A 17,180-nucleotide genomic window follows, 5' to 3' on the forward strand; every position below is an offset into this window, starting at 1 on the left:
GGTAATTTGTGTTTTTGACAAGAACAACATTGTTTTAATACTTGGTTAATATTTTTGGATGGGTGACATTTGTTACCTAAATGAGTGAACAGATGTTGGTTTAATTTGATAGCAGCAGACGGACACAGGCCTGTCCAAACTCTCAAATCCCAAACTTACAGGCAATACCAAATAAAAACAATACTGTGTGCTGTATTGACGTGCTGTTAAAAAAAAAAAAAAAAAATCATTAATCATTTTGTGGCCTAAGGGGCTTATTTTTATAGCCTGGCATTTGTAACTGTTCAGGCCTGTGTACTGTATGTTGTAGTGTATGTGTTGTAGATCGCTGATAACACAGTCCTGCAGCTATTTAGCAGCTATAAGTTTTTAATTTGCCATAATCTCTGTTTGGTACAGGCTTTTATAAATTCTCTTACATGCAGAATACGAATATGGTCATTATAGCCACTAAATACAGTTCAAACTTTGTTGGCTCGAATATTCAAATATTTATCCCAGCATTAGTTTTAGTTTTCTTTCAATACATTTCTCTTGTAAGATAACACACCATGCTCTTCCTTTTATGTCGCTACGTTCGGGAGCCATAGTTACGAGACCATGAAAGTGGAATGGCATTATGGGGCACATGGGAGCCACAACCATCCTGGCTTATAATTTGTGGTATAAAGGGTACCTCTGTATAATCACACACGTCGGGCTGCCTTTTTAAGCGCGCCAACAAAAAGTGCACAAGCCTCCTAAAACGCTAAGATATCCTTTCTGCATGTATAACGGCCATTTAAGGGGTGGGCCCTTAAAATAGCAGCTGACTGAGCCAAACACTGACAAGCCTGCGGTGGGAATCACAGGTTTCCAGCTGTGTGTAGAATGCGAAGGTTGCAGTAACACAAGCCCTCGATCCCGGGGCAGGCACTTGCAGAGCCAGTGTCACATTTTATCCTGCCCTGCAGGGAGGGCACCCTCATTCCTCAGGTCCTGCCCTGTCAATTTTTTTTTTCCTGTGCTAAAATGAAGCGATCAAGGCTATGAAATAATTCTGCGCCCTTGGAATTTAGTGCCTATGTTTTTAAACATATTGCCAACACATACACGGCAATGTTTCGAAGAAAAACTCTCTTTCTCCTGGCGAACGTTGAAAAAAGGAATTCCTGGTTGATTTGCCTATGATGTGAGAGTACAAAATATTACAACTGTCAGAAATATGTTTAAAAAAAATGCCTGTGATATGGACAACACAGGCTCATTAAAACTAGTACAGTTATCTGTTGTCTGTCTGTCTGTCTCTGGTTTGTCTTCCTTTTGATCTTTACTCTCTGTATTTCGTCCACGTGTTAGTACTGTCTCCCTTCAGATGTGAGCTGCAGGTTTATTATGTTTGGCAAAGCATGAAACTAGTGTTGTGGTGCGACTGACACACAGGGTCAGCCACTGCTTTTCTAGCATATTTACCACAGTGTCACACTTACAGGGGGCAAGATATTAGCATGCTTTTAACATTTCCAAACAATGCACATGGGGTGTCATTTTGAAAGTAATTATCTCTAGTTTCTGAAAATATGGCTTATTTATGGAGTAAGTTAATGGTTTGACACAAATAATTGAATATTAATAAACCCCCCAGAGAGGCGAGCTGAGACAAGGACGGGGCTTGGATACTCTTTTGGCGCTATAACACAAACATCAGCACTCTTGCAGTCTGAAATAAGGAGGCTTTGGCTGAAGGAACTCAGTGTTGGACTTTGGAATGTAGCTACTAAATAAACCTGCTGTTTGAATAGGCTTTGTCCCAATTACCATAATACAAAAAATATGGTTCTGTTTGTCTTTTGATTTTGGTTGGTTTCACAAGCTCTGACTAGCAATGCTTTTGGGCTGTTACCTGAGGTGATATTTGGTAGTTTAGTACTATTCAGGGTCTGTGAAACTAGCTGTTCACGTGAAGTATACACATACAGTGCTCTCTAGAATTTGGCTTGGGGGTTGGCTTGCCCAGCCTATACCCTGATGAGCCACAGTTTGATTCTTTTAAAGCATTTTAAAGCACTGGAGAATCCACCTAGATATGATCACTTTTAAAAGTTGACACATACCAGGAAAATCTCATTAAATTGGCACAGCCAGCTTCTTTTCAAGAGAGACCCACAAATGTTTTCCTGCGCCCTTTCTCACCCCCTTAGAAAAACAATGGTCCTTCCATGACCTACCTTTCTTAGAGGATCACTATTTTGATTGTAAAGCCACTTTTTTTCTTTTTCCTTTTATTTGCAGGAAATCAAAGACCTGACCCAGAGGACAGACTGCCTTGATCTGAAAGGTTTGTATTTATTAATTTCCTCTTTCTTGTACACATTTGGACCAGCATGCATCTCCCTTTGCAGGTTACTGAGGAATTGTATTGTATTGTATTGTATTGTATTGTATTGTATTGTATTGTATTGTATTGTATTGTATTGTATTGTGGTCCAGTGGTTAAAGAAAAGGGCTTGTAACCAGAAGGTCCCCGGTTCAAATCCCACCTCAGCCACTGACTCATTTTGTGACCCTGAGCAAGTCACGTAACCTCCTTGTGCTCTGTCTTTCGGGTGAGACGTAGTTGTAAGTGACTCTGCAGCTGATGCATAGTTCACACACCCTAGTCTCTGTAAGTCGCCTTGGATAAAGGCGTCTGCTAAATAAACAAATAATAATATTAATAATATTGTATGCTGATGAGAGAGGCTAGAGATTTGGATGTAGATGGTTTTGTTTTTAGTAATGTTGGTCTTTTGAATATTTAAATATTTATTTTACCTTCCAAACTGTTATTTTGTGTTCTTCTGGTATGTAAGATAAATATATGTAAATATTTGATACAGCCAACTGATTTTTCTGATCAGAAATACTAAAAGAAACTTAAATTCAGTGACAAACATTTCAACTAGAAGTCTTTTCAATGTCTTCCAGTGTTGCTATTTTTAGTATTTCAAAATTTAGCACAATTGAGTGTTTTTAGTAGTTATAGACATGACATCCGTACCCTCACCACTCTTTATGTAGAAGTGTCTTCTAAACTACAGTACGATAGGAACTTTCATGGCATGTACTCTGTTTCTATAGCTGCTATCAGCATCATTTCATTAGTTAGCATGCTTAAGATTATAGGTCAGTTTGCACTGCCAGGGTTTGGACTACTGTTAATGCCTGTGCTTCTTTCCTCAGGTGAAAAGCTAGACTACAAGTCATGTGATGCACTGGAAGAGGTCTTCAAGAGGGTGCAGTTTAAAGTCGTTGATCTGGAGCAAACAAACTTGGACGAAGATGTGAGTTTTGTCCTTCTGAATTCCACTCTAGAACACCCAGGAGCTTTCTAGATAAGCTGCCATTCTAGTCTGTCCAGCACCATACTGTATTACTGTTCAAAAACATATAACAAGGTATAATAACTCTAAAGTTGCAGTAACGTAATCGGATATCCTGTCATGGCATGATAAATTACTAAGTGGTGTTCAGTTTTCCTATTCTATGGGTCCTAGGTTCAGCTGAACCACTTTTACTTCATCAAGGCCTTATCAGTCAGGTTAAAATGATCACAAATGTAATGCTGAACACTTACAAGGTTCTTTTCAAATTGTGGTTTAGTCATATTTTCAAAGGGTTTACCCCCATCTTTAATTAACTCCTATTTTTTTTTTAAAGAAGAAAATACCATGCACAGTAAATAATACAAAACTGATGATCAAAAAGCTTTAGAGGGCTTCGGAGGCCATGAATAACAGTATTGTTTGGGTCTAGTTTTAAAATGTAGCAGCTTTATTCACCTTTTAAAAAATGAGTTAATTAAAGACTGGAGTAAACACTTATAGCCCCAAATGTGGAGACCTACTGTACTGTCTCCATGGAAACTATAGACTTGCTGTGATCTCTAGTTCACCGGAAGACATTTTAACTAGCCTGCAAATCTGAATGTGTGACCTACATGACTGCTGAAGAGGTTCAGTGATAATAGGAAAGAGCGAAACTCATGTCTACCACTGGTAAAAAAAGAAAAATACTTATTGATCATCCCAGTAAAGGGATAATCTGCATTTCCTTATACGGTACATTACCTTCTTATGTTGTCTGTAATCATTCTTAGTGATTCTTATTGCAATTACTCAAATATTGTGTTTTGATAAAGAAGACAATTCCGTGTACAGTGATTGGACTACAGGAGCTGCGTTAGGTGCCTGCCATAGATATCCAAGAACGTTACGAATGAGACCTTTCAGTCCATCTATGCTCGTCCTGTTCCTAGCTACTTATTGATCTTGGAACCTTGTCAAGTTGGGTCTTAAAGGATCCCAGTGATTTCATGTGAACATGACTTGGCAGCCTATTCCAACCCCTCACCACTCTGTGTGAAGAAGTGTCTTCTTCCCTCTGCCCCTCTGTCTTTCTCCACTTAATTTCCAGCTGTGTCCTCTGGTCCTGGTTTCTGTGCTGCACTTAAGTTATTGGTTTGGGTTACCTATGTCAACTCCTTCTAAGATTTGAAAGACTTCAATCGTGTAAGCTTGATCAGCCAAAGTGTCTTGATATTATTGTATAAAAAAAAAAAAAAAAATGTTATCCAAAGTGGCAGATCCCTAGGTGGCACTGGTCCTTACTTCTATAAAACCCAATTTGGCTTATATATGCATCAGTGTCAGACAACTGGAGCTGAAGAGCAGCTCCTGAACTTGGGTGAAAGCACCTCAACACAGACCAACACAGACCAGCACAGTAATTGCAATAAGAATCACTCTGAATAATTTCAAACATCAAAGATGTGATACAATGAAGTTTTGAATTTTAAGAACATCTAGATCTCGCTTTCCCAGTTTCCAGGGTATTTTAGTTTCCGTCTGAAGAATTCTGCGTTGTTGAGAAGCTCTTGTTGTTGTTGTTGTCCGCCTCCAGGGAGCCTCGGCCCTGATTGATATGATTGAATACTATGAGTCGGCAACTCACCTGAACATCTCATTCAACAAACACATCGGCACGCGGGGCTGGCAGGCCGCTGCACACATGATAAGGAAGGTGAGTAAGGGGACCACCTCCTGCCTTCAAGGGGAAACCGCTGAAACAGGAGAATGGATGGTCATCTTCATTCAAACCTGATGATTTAACAAGGTACATTGCTCGTCAGAGCTTGTGAAACCAAGTATAAAGAAAGAGAGATAAATATGTACAAGACAACCAGCATTGGTCCTAAGAGTTCTTTTTTTATTTTATCAAATCTTTGAGCATTGACATTTCATTTTGAAGTGTTCATTTAAAAATACAGTAATACAGCACTTCATTTATACCTACCACTGTCATAGTAGCTGTGGTATCTGAGATAGTATTCTGCTTTGGGAGTTCCACTCTAACAAGAGTTCCAGAGTTTGGGGTCAATTCCATTCTTTCAATTCCATTTCCAATCCCAGTTCCCTTTTACACAGTTCCAATTCTTATTCCGTTTTACAGCATAGTCTTTACTGAGGTTTATGCCGTAGGCTTTATCAGGTTACCCGACCAGTTCATGAAGTTGTACATAGTATTTGTCTGCTCAACAAAGCCTGTGTTGTAAAATGATTGGACTAGGAATTTGAATTGATTTAAAAGGGAATTGGGATTAGAAATGGAGTTGGGATTGAAAAATTGGAATGTGATGAAACTTGTAGTAACATTATTTCGCATTTAGATATTGAGAGACACAGATTGTGGGGGCATATGGAGGTGTCTCTATGTCTGTACATGCATCTGTAATGCACACCTATGTGTTTACACAAGAGTTTTTTCCACACACTGTTAATCAGTCATTTCATCATGATAATAACACCTCATTCATTCGCTTATTGCACATGGCAGCAGTGTGGAGTAGTGGTTAGGGCTCTGGACTCTTGACTGGGGGGTTGTGGGTTCAATCCCAGGTGGGGGACACTGCTGCTGTACCCTTGAGCAAGGTACTTTACCTAGATTGCTCCAGTAAAAACCCAACTTTATTAATTGGGTAATTGTATGTAAAAATAATGTGAATTCTTGTAACAATTGTAAGTCGACCTGGATAAGGACGTCAGCTAAGAAATAAATAATAATAATAATAATGACATCTCGATCTTAAATACAGTGTATCCTATTTTCATTCAGCTATTTATTGTCATTTTGTTATTCTCTGGTATTCTGTCCTCAGCTTTTTCATCATACTGAGCGCTCTAATTTTATATTTACAGAGAGGGGTGTGTGTTACTGACATGTTCATTTAGTTATAGTTCCTTTTATCAACATATAGCAGTTTTTGTTGTCACTTTCTGTAGCTTATTTTATCAGTTACAGTATTGTATACACACAAAAACTAATTTAGTTGTTACTGCTATGCAATTTTTAAAATCTGCTTACATTTTTTTTCCCTGATGCTGATTTTTCTAATTTTGTGTCACACAATTTTTAAGTTATTTACCCTGGCTGATGCCAAAACAAATGTTGGTGATTGAAAAGAGTGGTGTATTGTGGGAACAGAAAACCAGCATTGCATGCGTGATCTTGATGTACTACGATCCTTAAAAGAAAAATTCCCTTTTTCCTGGTGAACGCTTCTGAGTAAACGTTGAATTTGTTTTCCTGAGTTGATAGCAAACCTGGAAGTATCTGGGGACATGGCAGGTTGCTACAGTACCAGGTCTTACCACACTCGACTAGCCCTGCACCCAAATCTCTGAACTGATCACACTTATCACAGCATCAATAAGTCACACCAGAGTCTGTAGGTTTACTAATAGGAGTTGTTCATGCAGATAGAAGGGGAAGATCAATTTATTTAACATCAGAATTGTGGTTCCAGAAAAGTTGCCGACTTGTTGCAATTATGTATTGTTAGTGGAATTAGATATTCGTGCCAAAAATGTTTGCATTTTTTTTTTTTTTTTGATACGCGAGAAACTCATAATAAAAGGCTTGCAAATATTTATGGCTTTACAGTATACTTAATTGAAGGTAGTTCTGAACCTGGGTGCAGTGCTAGTGAGAGTTTCAAGCCACATGCATGTTGATGTCCAAGCTGAACACAGGGTTTTTATTCCAAGCTGGACTAAAATGTCAAATGTGACAAAAGAAATGGAATTATAATGAAGGGTTACAAGCTGGTCACAAAAATGTAGGATTCAAATACCAAAGGGGTGGTACAGAACTAGAACAGGCTCATCAAGAGAAAGAGCTTGGGGCTGTAATTTACTGATCGCTCTCAGCAACCACACAGTGTGAGGAAGCAATCAAAAATCTAGACGATTTTATATTCAAAAGTGTAGAGTACAAATCAAAGTAGGTTGTATATCGCATTGGCAAGCCCATACTGTATTGTCCCCGCAATAAAGAAAGGGTTGTGTGGTCTTCAGCGAAGAATAACTAATCCTAGGGCTTAAAGAAATGAGTTTTGAAGACGGATTAAGTGAACTGAATATATTTAGCCAGAACAAAGAAAGGTGAAGGGGGGGCTTAGCCAAATGTTGAAACGGAAACCAGGACCAGAGGACACAGCTTGAAGTGGACATTTAGGACACTGGGTAAGAGACGCTTGTTTACACAGAGAGTGTATGGAATGGGTTATCTAGCCATGTAGTTGAAACATTGAGATAGAGCAAGTTGAGGAAAGGGTTAAGATGATTACATTAGAACACAAAAGTGACTTGATAACGTGTAAGGATGGCTGACTTGTTTCGTTTTCTCATTTTCTCCCCCTCAGACAAACTGCCTTCAGTATCTGGATGCGAGGAACACTCCGCTGTTGGACCACTCTGCCCCCTTCGTGGCGCGGGCCCTGCGCATCAGCAGCAGTCTGGGGGTGCTGCACCTGGAGAATGCTGGCCTGTCGGGGCGCCCCCTCATGCTACTGGGTGAGTGCTTCCTACCAGCTAGAAAAACCACGAGACTGCAGTCATCTCCTCGTGGGTATTGCCTTTTAATTCCTAGTGTACTGAGTTCAGGAGCTGCTCTTCAGTTCTAGTTAAAGGAAAGCTGAAGGGAATGCATTTCCAGAGTTCCAGAGTGGAGGATCATTTCGGTAGACACTTTGGGTGATCCTAGCCTATGGTACATACTGTATATCTATGATGGGCAACTAGAAATGTATTTGAGTTATTGCAGTTGGAATCACTTGGAATAATAAACATCATAAAAAGTTAGGGGACAGGAGAAAAAAAAAAGGAATTGAAGCCACTTACTCATTTGAGATGTATTCATTATTCAATTAATCACAAATGTTGCTTCCAGTCATGTTGTATTTGATTAATCTAAATTAGATGTACTGTAAGCATTGCTTCAATAGGACTTGACTTGATGCCTTTAACCCTGTAATGCCCACCCCTCTAATATAATGATGTTTCAAATCCAGCCTCACAAGCCAGAATTTTGCACGTGCAATACATTGTGTGTTGCTGGACAAGAAAAATCAAATCTAGTTGCATTAGCTTTTCTCTCTTCAGAAATGCTTGGGCATTAAAGGCGAGTCAGTGGACCACACAAAGATGCAGCTTTTCGTTATCTTCTCTCCGAGTTATTCATTTCAATACACTCTAGCCAGTGTTGAGTTTGAGGAATGTGTTTTTTCCAAATTTTTAACACATGCTTCCTTGTTGCTTAAAGTTTGTCTACTTGACTTACGGGCTGATTTGATCAGCCTATACCCTGGTGTTTTACAGCACTGAGATACCCTTGGCATTGTAACCACATGATAACCACTGATATGCAGTTGATTTCAATTCAGAGTGGCTCCGCAGTGCTATAAAAGGCTCTAAAAAAAAAAACCATCTCTGGTTTAAACCAGTGGTATAGGTTCAAAACCAAGGCCTTATCACCAGCTACAGCAGCTATATCAAACTGCATTCCGCTAGTCAGAAAACAGATTGCTTTGTCTGTGGGGTTAAATTAGCTTCCGAATAAGATCAGAGGTAGGGTAGCAGGAGGCAAAGCCACTGAACTTAAGTCAAGGCCAGAGTGTTAACAGATTCACAAAGAGAGTATCATAGCATAATAAACAAGTTTTGTATTTGATCCCCTCCTGATAAACAAACAAACAAAAAAACAAGCAAACAAACAATGCAACCACTTGCATTGTCGCTGGGCGGCTCACCGGCCCGGCAACCAGCATCCTAGATTCGAGCCGACGAAGGCATTGGCTTTTACTGCTACGCCATGGGACCATTTAGTTTCATTTGAATAGCACATAACGTAAGCCGTTTCTAACCCCAGTGCTCTCTGCTCCCCCCAGCCACGGCTCTGAAGATGAACATGAACTTGAGAGAGCTGTACCTGGCAGATAACAAGCTCAACGGACTGCAGGACTCTGCCCAGCTGGGGAACCTGCTGAAATTCAACTGCTATATCCAGATCCTGGACCTGCGGAACAACCACATCCAGGACTCGGGTGAGACAATGCAGGGGTTCCCATCAAAATGTCTTCCGAATTCATAACGCCGGCTGCTGAAATCCAACCTGTTCAATCTGAAAGCTTTCATTGGTTCCCGACTCCTCTCCCAAAATTCATTTTGTTTGGTTCATCTGTCCTGTTTGGTCACTCCTGCACAGGTTCAGAAAAAATTACATTTTAAAAATGATAGAGATTTTCAACATTTACTCACAGATGCAGAGGGGGCAGAAGTTACAGTTACACACCCTTTTATTAAAAAAAAAAAAAAAAAAACCTCACTTCACATCTTAAGAAAATCAGGGAGCTGGCTTGGTCGTGAGATTGGAGGACGCCCACTGAATCTTCACGTCTCCTGAGCCATGGGGGGGGGGAGAGGGGGAGGAATTATAATGGACACACTAAATTAAAAAGAAGAAAAAAAGACACGGTTCAATTTTCATCCCAATGACTTCACACACCATTTCCCCCTTCCTCTGTGATTTTGAACAAATATACCCTGACTGGTACGAGATTTGTGTTACAAATGTCCATGACAAAACACCGCACTTGAATGAAGTGTTGCACTCTCATGATTACCAGTCCCTTTTCAAGATATTAAAACATTACAGATTGACATTGTAAATCTCATTCCTCGATACATGGTCTATTCAGTGGCAGTCGCGTGGCTGATCCTCATGTGCACGTGGCTTGTTGTCCTCAGGCCTGGCGTACCTCTGTGAGGGCCTGAAGGAGCAGAGGAAGGGCTTGGTGACTCTGGTTTTGTGGAATAACCAGCTGACGCACAACGGCATGGCATACCTGGCAGCGGCACTGGTGAGTCTAGGGTGTGTGGTTTCAGAACAGGCTCTTGGGGTTTGCTCTCGGAGCTACTGATCAAGAGCTGCTGTCTGGCAGCCTCCCCCATTCTCTGTATCTCGTGTCCCTGTTGTAAAACCAAACAGTGGCTAGCACCTTTTTTTTCCAGTTTCTAGTTGCTGGTTTTCAAGTTATGCTAGTTCAAGGGAGAGAAAAGGTCCCTTCAAAGTGATTTTCTGTGTCGACTCTCTTAAAGGTTCAATAAGATAAGGACAGTCAGAAATGAAATATTTGCTCAGGAAGTTGTTTACCAGAGGGGATATTTGCAGAAATGGACTTGTCTTTTGTTTCATGTGTATGTAATAGGGCTGTCAGTTAAGCCTCCAAATAGCAAATGATTAACTGGGCACACAAAACCAAATTGTTAGAGTAAGTATCGATGATTGTATCGCCCACATAAATTTCGCTCAATTTTTTTTATTCAGTGACAGCTGCAGCATCATGCATTGCATCTTGTTAATACTGTACCACCTAACCTTCACTATCTGTGAAACACACACTGCGGAAATCCCTGCCTAAAACATCATCATCATCATCATCATAATAATAATAATAATACAAATAAATTGATTTATTTACCACAATATGCATACCTGCTATAGGTCAAGCTGATCATTACTCCAAAATTGCATTTATTTTTTATTTTCAGCGTTATTGAATATTGTTAAATTTTCATAATATAACAGTTCATTTTGAAACTCCAAAGAAGCGCAAACTAATATACAGTCAGTTTTCTTCAATTTGCACAATTGATTGCAAGGAATAAAAAGCCTGTTGTCCTGCTCTGGATTCAAGGTGGCGTGCTTTTTGTTGTTTACAATCGAGTAAACAGAGGGGCGTACTTACAAAGCATTTTGATTCGCTGGTAGGATGGGACCAGCAAATCAGATGCCGGTTAACACGAGCAGGTAAAGAAGGGCACGCCCACTGCTTGTCTGGCAGAAATACTGTAAATAGCAAGGCAGGGCATTCGGTGCAGTTTCGTTGATAAACTTAAATAATGTTATTAACTGTGCGCATTACACAAATGTAATTATTGAATCGATTATCCAGTATTCATATCGATGTATAGAAGGAGGGATGGAATCGATTTAATCATAGCAGCCCTAGTATGGAATCCAATATAGGCACATTTGTGCAGTTTCGCTCCTTTTCAAGGTGGATTATCCTGCTTTGCATTAATTTTGAATGTAGACATTTTCTTTTAATATCAATGCCAAACAATATACTGACGCTGTCCTTAAAATGAGTGTAGCTGCACAAGCAGGCCTACATATTTGATACATGTGGTAAAAACAAGAATGTGGCAATAGACAAATTTGTTTCTGCAAATATACCCAATGGTATTTCCATTAAAAGGAAAGCAACACTTTTTAATACATATTTCATGTTTGACCCTTGTCCTCAATCTAGTAAAACACCCTACAAAAGACAGTTTCTGAATAGAGCGCAGAATGGCTGTTTGCTTCGAGTTTCTATACTGTCAGAACCGTTTATCTACTGTTTTATATACTGTCATAACCGTTATCAAAGCATTCTCCCAAACACCCCCCACCGGCAATTATCTGCCGGGTCACATTGGCATGATTTGCTGTGTGATTTAAAGGGTTCTGACACATTTGTTCAACTTTGTACTAAAGCAAATGCTTTGTGTCCCATACTGTATTATAGCAGGCTATAGTATAATGTGTATTATTGCTAACTTCAGCAGTCCTACCTGGGTTATTCCACGCTTTGCCTGTCAGGACTGCAAACAGGTAGCTGTGCCTAAAACTCTAGTTTTGAGCAAAAATCTGGTAGCACAGTGTTAAATGCAGTTGATGACCATGACATATATCAAAAGTGTAGTAAAGAATAAAAAAAGAATAGTTTAATAAAACTGGTATTTAAGACATTTTATTGTTGGAAATGAGGGGTATCATAGTAAAGTATATTAAAATTACTGATTTTTTAATATATGGATTAACCTGGGCGTTCTTAAAATGTATGTAAAAATGGACACCTTTGTGTGTCTCCAGAACTGAATACTCCCAAAAACTTCTACTAAATAATATTAAAGTTTAATCGCTCTTGGATAAGCAGATTTCCGGATATATGCACAAATGTACTGTGTGACACATACACATGTACGACAGCCTCCACTGTATCAGTGCTGTGGTTAAAGAGAAGTCTAGCTGGGGAGTGTTATCAAAGGAGACAGACTGTAGAGTTGTCTTCCTGTCATTACAAAGGCCTGGTTGCAGCAGCTCGTTTTTAAAATATCTCCGTGCAAGAAAAGCCTGTCATTTATCTGTAGTGGTTTCTATATTTAGCACAATGAAGCTTGAGAACTACAATGTACACACACACACACACACACAGGAGCACACGTAATATCTGATGATGGGGTGACTAATGGCCAACAGGGAATATTTCAGGAACTGGAATTTATTACAGTAAATAAAAATGTGCAGAGTGTAAAGATGAGTTTATTGGGTACAGAAATCAATATGCAATATACAGCAGGTTCTGAATTCTGTTTACAAAGTGGATTGTTAGACAATGGGAAATCTGGCCAAGGCTGTTGTGTAATTTCATACATCTCTCATAAATGTGTACAGATGTAGTAGTTCCTGCGTACAAACTTTGTTTGTGTAATTTGATAATACTTTATAGACATCACGTTTCACAGATTGAGGAAACGCTCAACATTATATAATACACATCACCAGAAAGAGTCCTCTGTGCAGTTTAGTGTTTCTGATTGCATTTGAACCCCTGCTCCCTGTCCTCTCAGCCATGCACCCAGAGCCTGGAGACGGTGAATCTAGGACACAACAGCATTGGGAACGAGGGGGTCCACAAGCTGAAGGACGGGCTCATTGCAAACCGCTCAGTCCTGCGTCTGGGCCTGGCCTCCACAAAACTGTCCTGTGAAGGTAAGCGTGTCATCCTGCCTTCTAGTCGACTGGAATGCAGTAGTGCTATTATTATTATTATTATTATTATTATTATTATTATTATTATTATTATTAATCAGTTATCCAAAGCGACTTGCAGAGACTAGGGGGTGAACTAGTGCTGATGAAACCTCGTTTTGCATCTCATCCGAAGGATGGAGCACAAGGCTGTTAAGTGACTTGCTCAGGGCCACACACAGTGAGTCAGTGGCTGAGCCAGGGTTTGAGCCGGGAACCTCCTGGTAGCAAGCCCTTTCTTTAACCACTGGACCACCAAGCCTACAGTTCTGAAGTGATCCTTGTTTTTTTATCTAAGCATTGAAAAAAATATGTCACGGATGTAACCTAAATTAAAGTTTAAAAAAAACACACCCAGAACTGAGATTTTAACCCAGTAAAAAGGAGTGATGATAAGTAAGTTAGCACACTATTAGGATAGATGTATCAAATGTCTTAAGATGAGTAGTAGCTCAAGATGAGTTTTATTTTTGCACATCTAGAGTGAATTCTCCATATGTTCACAGATGCATTTGTCTACTTGACTTAGTTTACAGATACAGAATTCTGACTGAGCGTTCTGAAGTTATTGATGATTTCCTAAGGGCATCGCAAGATCTGCTCATGGCAAAAAGAAACCGATACGATATCTCACATGCTGCATTCCTATCCATTAAAGGAACCAGCACGCTGAAGAAGGCACTAGCAGAAACGTTTGTCTGACTTAGTTTCTTATTATCTTATCATATGTAGTAAAGAGCTATAGTCGTTTTATTCTTCGCTTGCCATCTACACCTTGTTGTGAGTCAGTAGCAGGGTAGAAAATCAGGTCTCAGAATATAAGAAAATGTATGAACTACAGGAGACCGATCAGCCCATCAATACTCCCTTGGTCCCTATAGCTCATTGATCTCAAAACTTTGTCAAGTCGGTTCTTAAAGGATCCCAGTGATTCAGCATCAACGTCATAGCTATATAACCCATTCCGTACACTCGCCCATCTCTGTGTGAAGAATATCTCCTATTCTTCCACTTCGTTTCCAACAGTGACCTCTGGCCCTTATTTCTGTGCTGCGTTTAAAGTATTGGTTAGCGTGTGTGAACTCCTTTTGAAATTTTCAGTCAAGTACCCCTATTTCTTCTTTGTTCTTGGCTCAATCAATGAGACCCCTAGCACCAGTGCTGCTGTAATAGTGTTGTGATCTGTGTGTGTGTGTGGCTCTCTTCCAGGGTCAGTAGCGGTGGCAGAGTTCATTGCTGAGAGCCCACGTCTACTGCGACTGGACCTCCGTGAGAATGAGATCAAAACCGGCGGCCTCATGGCTCTCTCCCTCGCCCTGAAGGTCAACACATCCCTGCTGAGACTGGACCTGGACCGGGAGCCCAAGAGAGAGACTGTGAGTCAGGACAGCTAGCTGTAGTGTACAGCTGTAGCCTAAAGATTTGCATCACCATATAGAATGAACTAATTTTCCTTCATGAAGTTGAATGAAACCTGCTGAATAATGTTACATTAACATATCGCTTTGTATATACTTAATGAAAAACTGACAAATTGAAAAATGTGACCTTTCGAAATCTAAGGTGAAATGCTGTACTCTAATTTTGTAGTTTATTTGATTTACATGAGGTTAAATACAAGATCTAAATCATATAGTTTATTAATCCACGTCAGGGTAAAAGAAACCTCAGAATGTATTCACTTTCGTAATTGCAAACCAAAGTCTTCATTTCTTTTAGGATTTCATTATTTTTGTGATTTGAGAGTTTAGTTATCAATATGGCTAAACTGCTGTACCTACCGCATCAAATGATCCTCTTTAACACAAGAAGGAACATGAAGCTATTGATAGACATACTGAAACATTTTGTTACAGTTATGTGATGTTATATGACGCTATGATAATTTGATTGATATTAACTGTTTTTTATTGGTTTTTTTTTTATTTTTATTGCAGGTGAAAAGTTTCCTCGAGACCCAGCGAGCCCTGCTCTCGGAAATCCAAAACGGCTGCAAACGCAACTTTATCCTGGCCAAAGAGACGGAGGAGACAGAGCAGAAGATGCACCAATCTGCCTCCATGCCCGAGATCACCATGGCACTGCCACAGACTGAGGAAGAAGTGGCAGCCGAGGAGAGCGGGCAGGGGGAGGGAGGGGGTACCGGCGAAGGAGGAGCCGGCGAACCACCAGCACACAAAGAACAGGAGGAGAACAGAGAAGGAGCAGCAACTTCCAACAACCCGGAGCAGGAATCCGACTCAGATACTGATGATGATGAAGTGGAGGGGCCCGCACAGGCTCCCGTCGCTGTGGAGAAGGTGGCTCCTCCTCCTCCTCCCCCCCCCTGCCACCCTGAACCCAAAGCAGCTGTGGGGGTGGAGTCCCCTAGTGGTTCTGGAGACGCTGCACCTCCCTCTCGTTTAGAAGATAAACCCGTGCCAGAGATCACCCTGTCTGACTCCACTGCCACCCTCGGCTCCCCCACCCACAGCAACGAGAGACACATTTCTGTCTCCAGCCCAGGCCGGGGCCGTAAAATCTTCGTAGTGACCCGTGTGGAAAGCCCCCCCGAGCAGCCTCTGCAGGCGGTGGGGAAAGCACAGACCACGCCTTTGCCAAGCCAGCCGGCGACTCCAATCCCAGGGAAAGAAGACGGGCAGGCCAGCCTGGCCGCGGAGGCAGGTCCACTAAAGGACTCTGGATCGGATAAGCCTGCCCCTGGTGTTACTGACAGCCCTCTGCCACATACCCCCTCCAAAGCAGAGGTCAGGGAGGGGGGGCTGTGTGCTGCGGCTGCTGGGGGCACCTTGCCCAACGGACTCAAAGCAGAGTTCGCCCAAATCCTGCCTGAATCCTCCGGGACTCCTGAGGCCAAAGGGGTGAGCTACCCTGCTGAGGATGGTATGTACAGTCACTGGATACCAATAAGAATCTATCATGTAACATGAAGCTGTGTGCCGTGACCAATAAATATTCATTAAAAATAAGTCAGAGATGCACAACAAAATGAATATGCTTCTGCCATTGAATTGAACAACTCTATATATACTAAGTTTTGGGTGTTGCAAAGTGCACCTGTTTTTTTATATTTCAGTGGCCAGGCAGTAAGCCCATTGTAGCTGTCATAATATTATAATTTTTCAGTTTCACTTCGCACTATCCATCACTTGTCCCACTCCTCATATTTTCCCCACTGTTGTGTATAGACAATACAGTATACAATAGACATGGACTTTACTGTTGATGTATCTGATGATTCCAGGCCAATGTGATGTACAGCATGACATCACCTGAAATTTGGCCCACTGACTGACGTTTGATGCTGGCACTGCCTTAGCTGTGTGTTTGTCATTGGGTGCAGAGCTGAACTGTTCGGATGAGAAGGAGTTGAAGGAGCTGCTGCTGGAAGCGAGCCTGGAGACTGGGAGAGAAGCACTTTGACACGGCCACGGTAAACAGACAGCCTTTTCTTTTCTGTATACAGTCAAACCCGGAGGCTTGGTGGTACAGTGGTCAGAGAAAGGGACTTTTCACCAGGAGGTTCCCAGTTCAGTCCAAGCTCAGCCACTGACTCGCTGTGTCCGAGGTCCTATTACACGTGACTCTGCAGCAGCAGTTGTGATGCATAGTTCACTCCTAGTTTCTGTAAGAGAGAGTCTCTGTGGATGATGCAGAATAAGATCAAATCATTTAACGATGGACTGTTTTGTGAATGGACAAACATTAAGTTAGAGAGTATGTATTCATACCAACTACAAAACAAATGTATACTTCATTCAGGGACCATTTGGTGAACTACAAGAGCTTTGTTGTGCTTTTGGTCTTGTATCACAACACAGGCAATACAGATCTCTATTGCAATATGATCCGTCATTTAAAGAAAGCATCATGATTCATCGATACACAGTGAATCGTTACAATCCTGCAGCTGAGAGTGACAGCATTGTGCAGTGGGCACAGAGCTGTAGTGTTGATACAAGGGG

General features: G+C 41.0%; 1 protein-coding gene across 2 annotated transcripts in view; it reads left to right on the forward strand.

Moving 5' to 3' along the window:
* The window catches only part of LOC117416060 (protein phosphatase 1 regulatory subunit 37-like), a 46,272-nt gene that overhangs the window by 23,083 nt on the left and 6,009 nt on the right, over nucleotides 1-17,180 (forward strand). For both annotated transcript variants that reach the window (XM_034027094.3, XM_034027093.3), the window contains exons 4-13: nucleotides 2,272-2,317; nucleotides 3,202-3,302; nucleotides 4,921-5,040; nucleotides 7,721-7,871; nucleotides 9,245-9,400; nucleotides 10,104-10,216; nucleotides 13,035-13,176; nucleotides 14,425-14,591; nucleotides 15,153-16,098; nucleotides 16,559-16,648. In XM_034027094.3, coding sequence (XP_033882985.3) covers nucleotides 2,272-2,317; nucleotides 3,202-3,302; nucleotides 4,921-5,040; nucleotides 7,721-7,871; nucleotides 9,245-9,400; nucleotides 10,104-10,216; nucleotides 13,035-13,176; nucleotides 14,425-14,591; nucleotides 15,153-16,098; nucleotides 16,559-16,638 — 2,022 coding nt within the window. In that variant the 3' untranslated portion in view covers nucleotides 16,639-16,648. The remainder of the gene's footprint in view (nucleotides 1-2,271; nucleotides 2,318-3,201; nucleotides 3,303-4,920; nucleotides 5,041-7,720; nucleotides 7,872-9,244; nucleotides 9,401-10,103; nucleotides 10,217-13,034; nucleotides 13,177-14,424; nucleotides 14,592-15,152; nucleotides 16,099-16,558; nucleotides 16,649-17,180) is intronic.

The sequence above is a fragment of the Acipenser ruthenus genome, chromosome 7, assembly GCF_902713425.1.
Source record: "Acipenser ruthenus chromosome 7, fAciRut3.2 maternal haplotype, whole genome shotgun sequence".
Lineage (NCBI taxonomy): Eukaryota > Metazoa > Chordata > Actinopteri > Acipenseriformes > Acipenseridae > Acipenser > Acipenser ruthenus.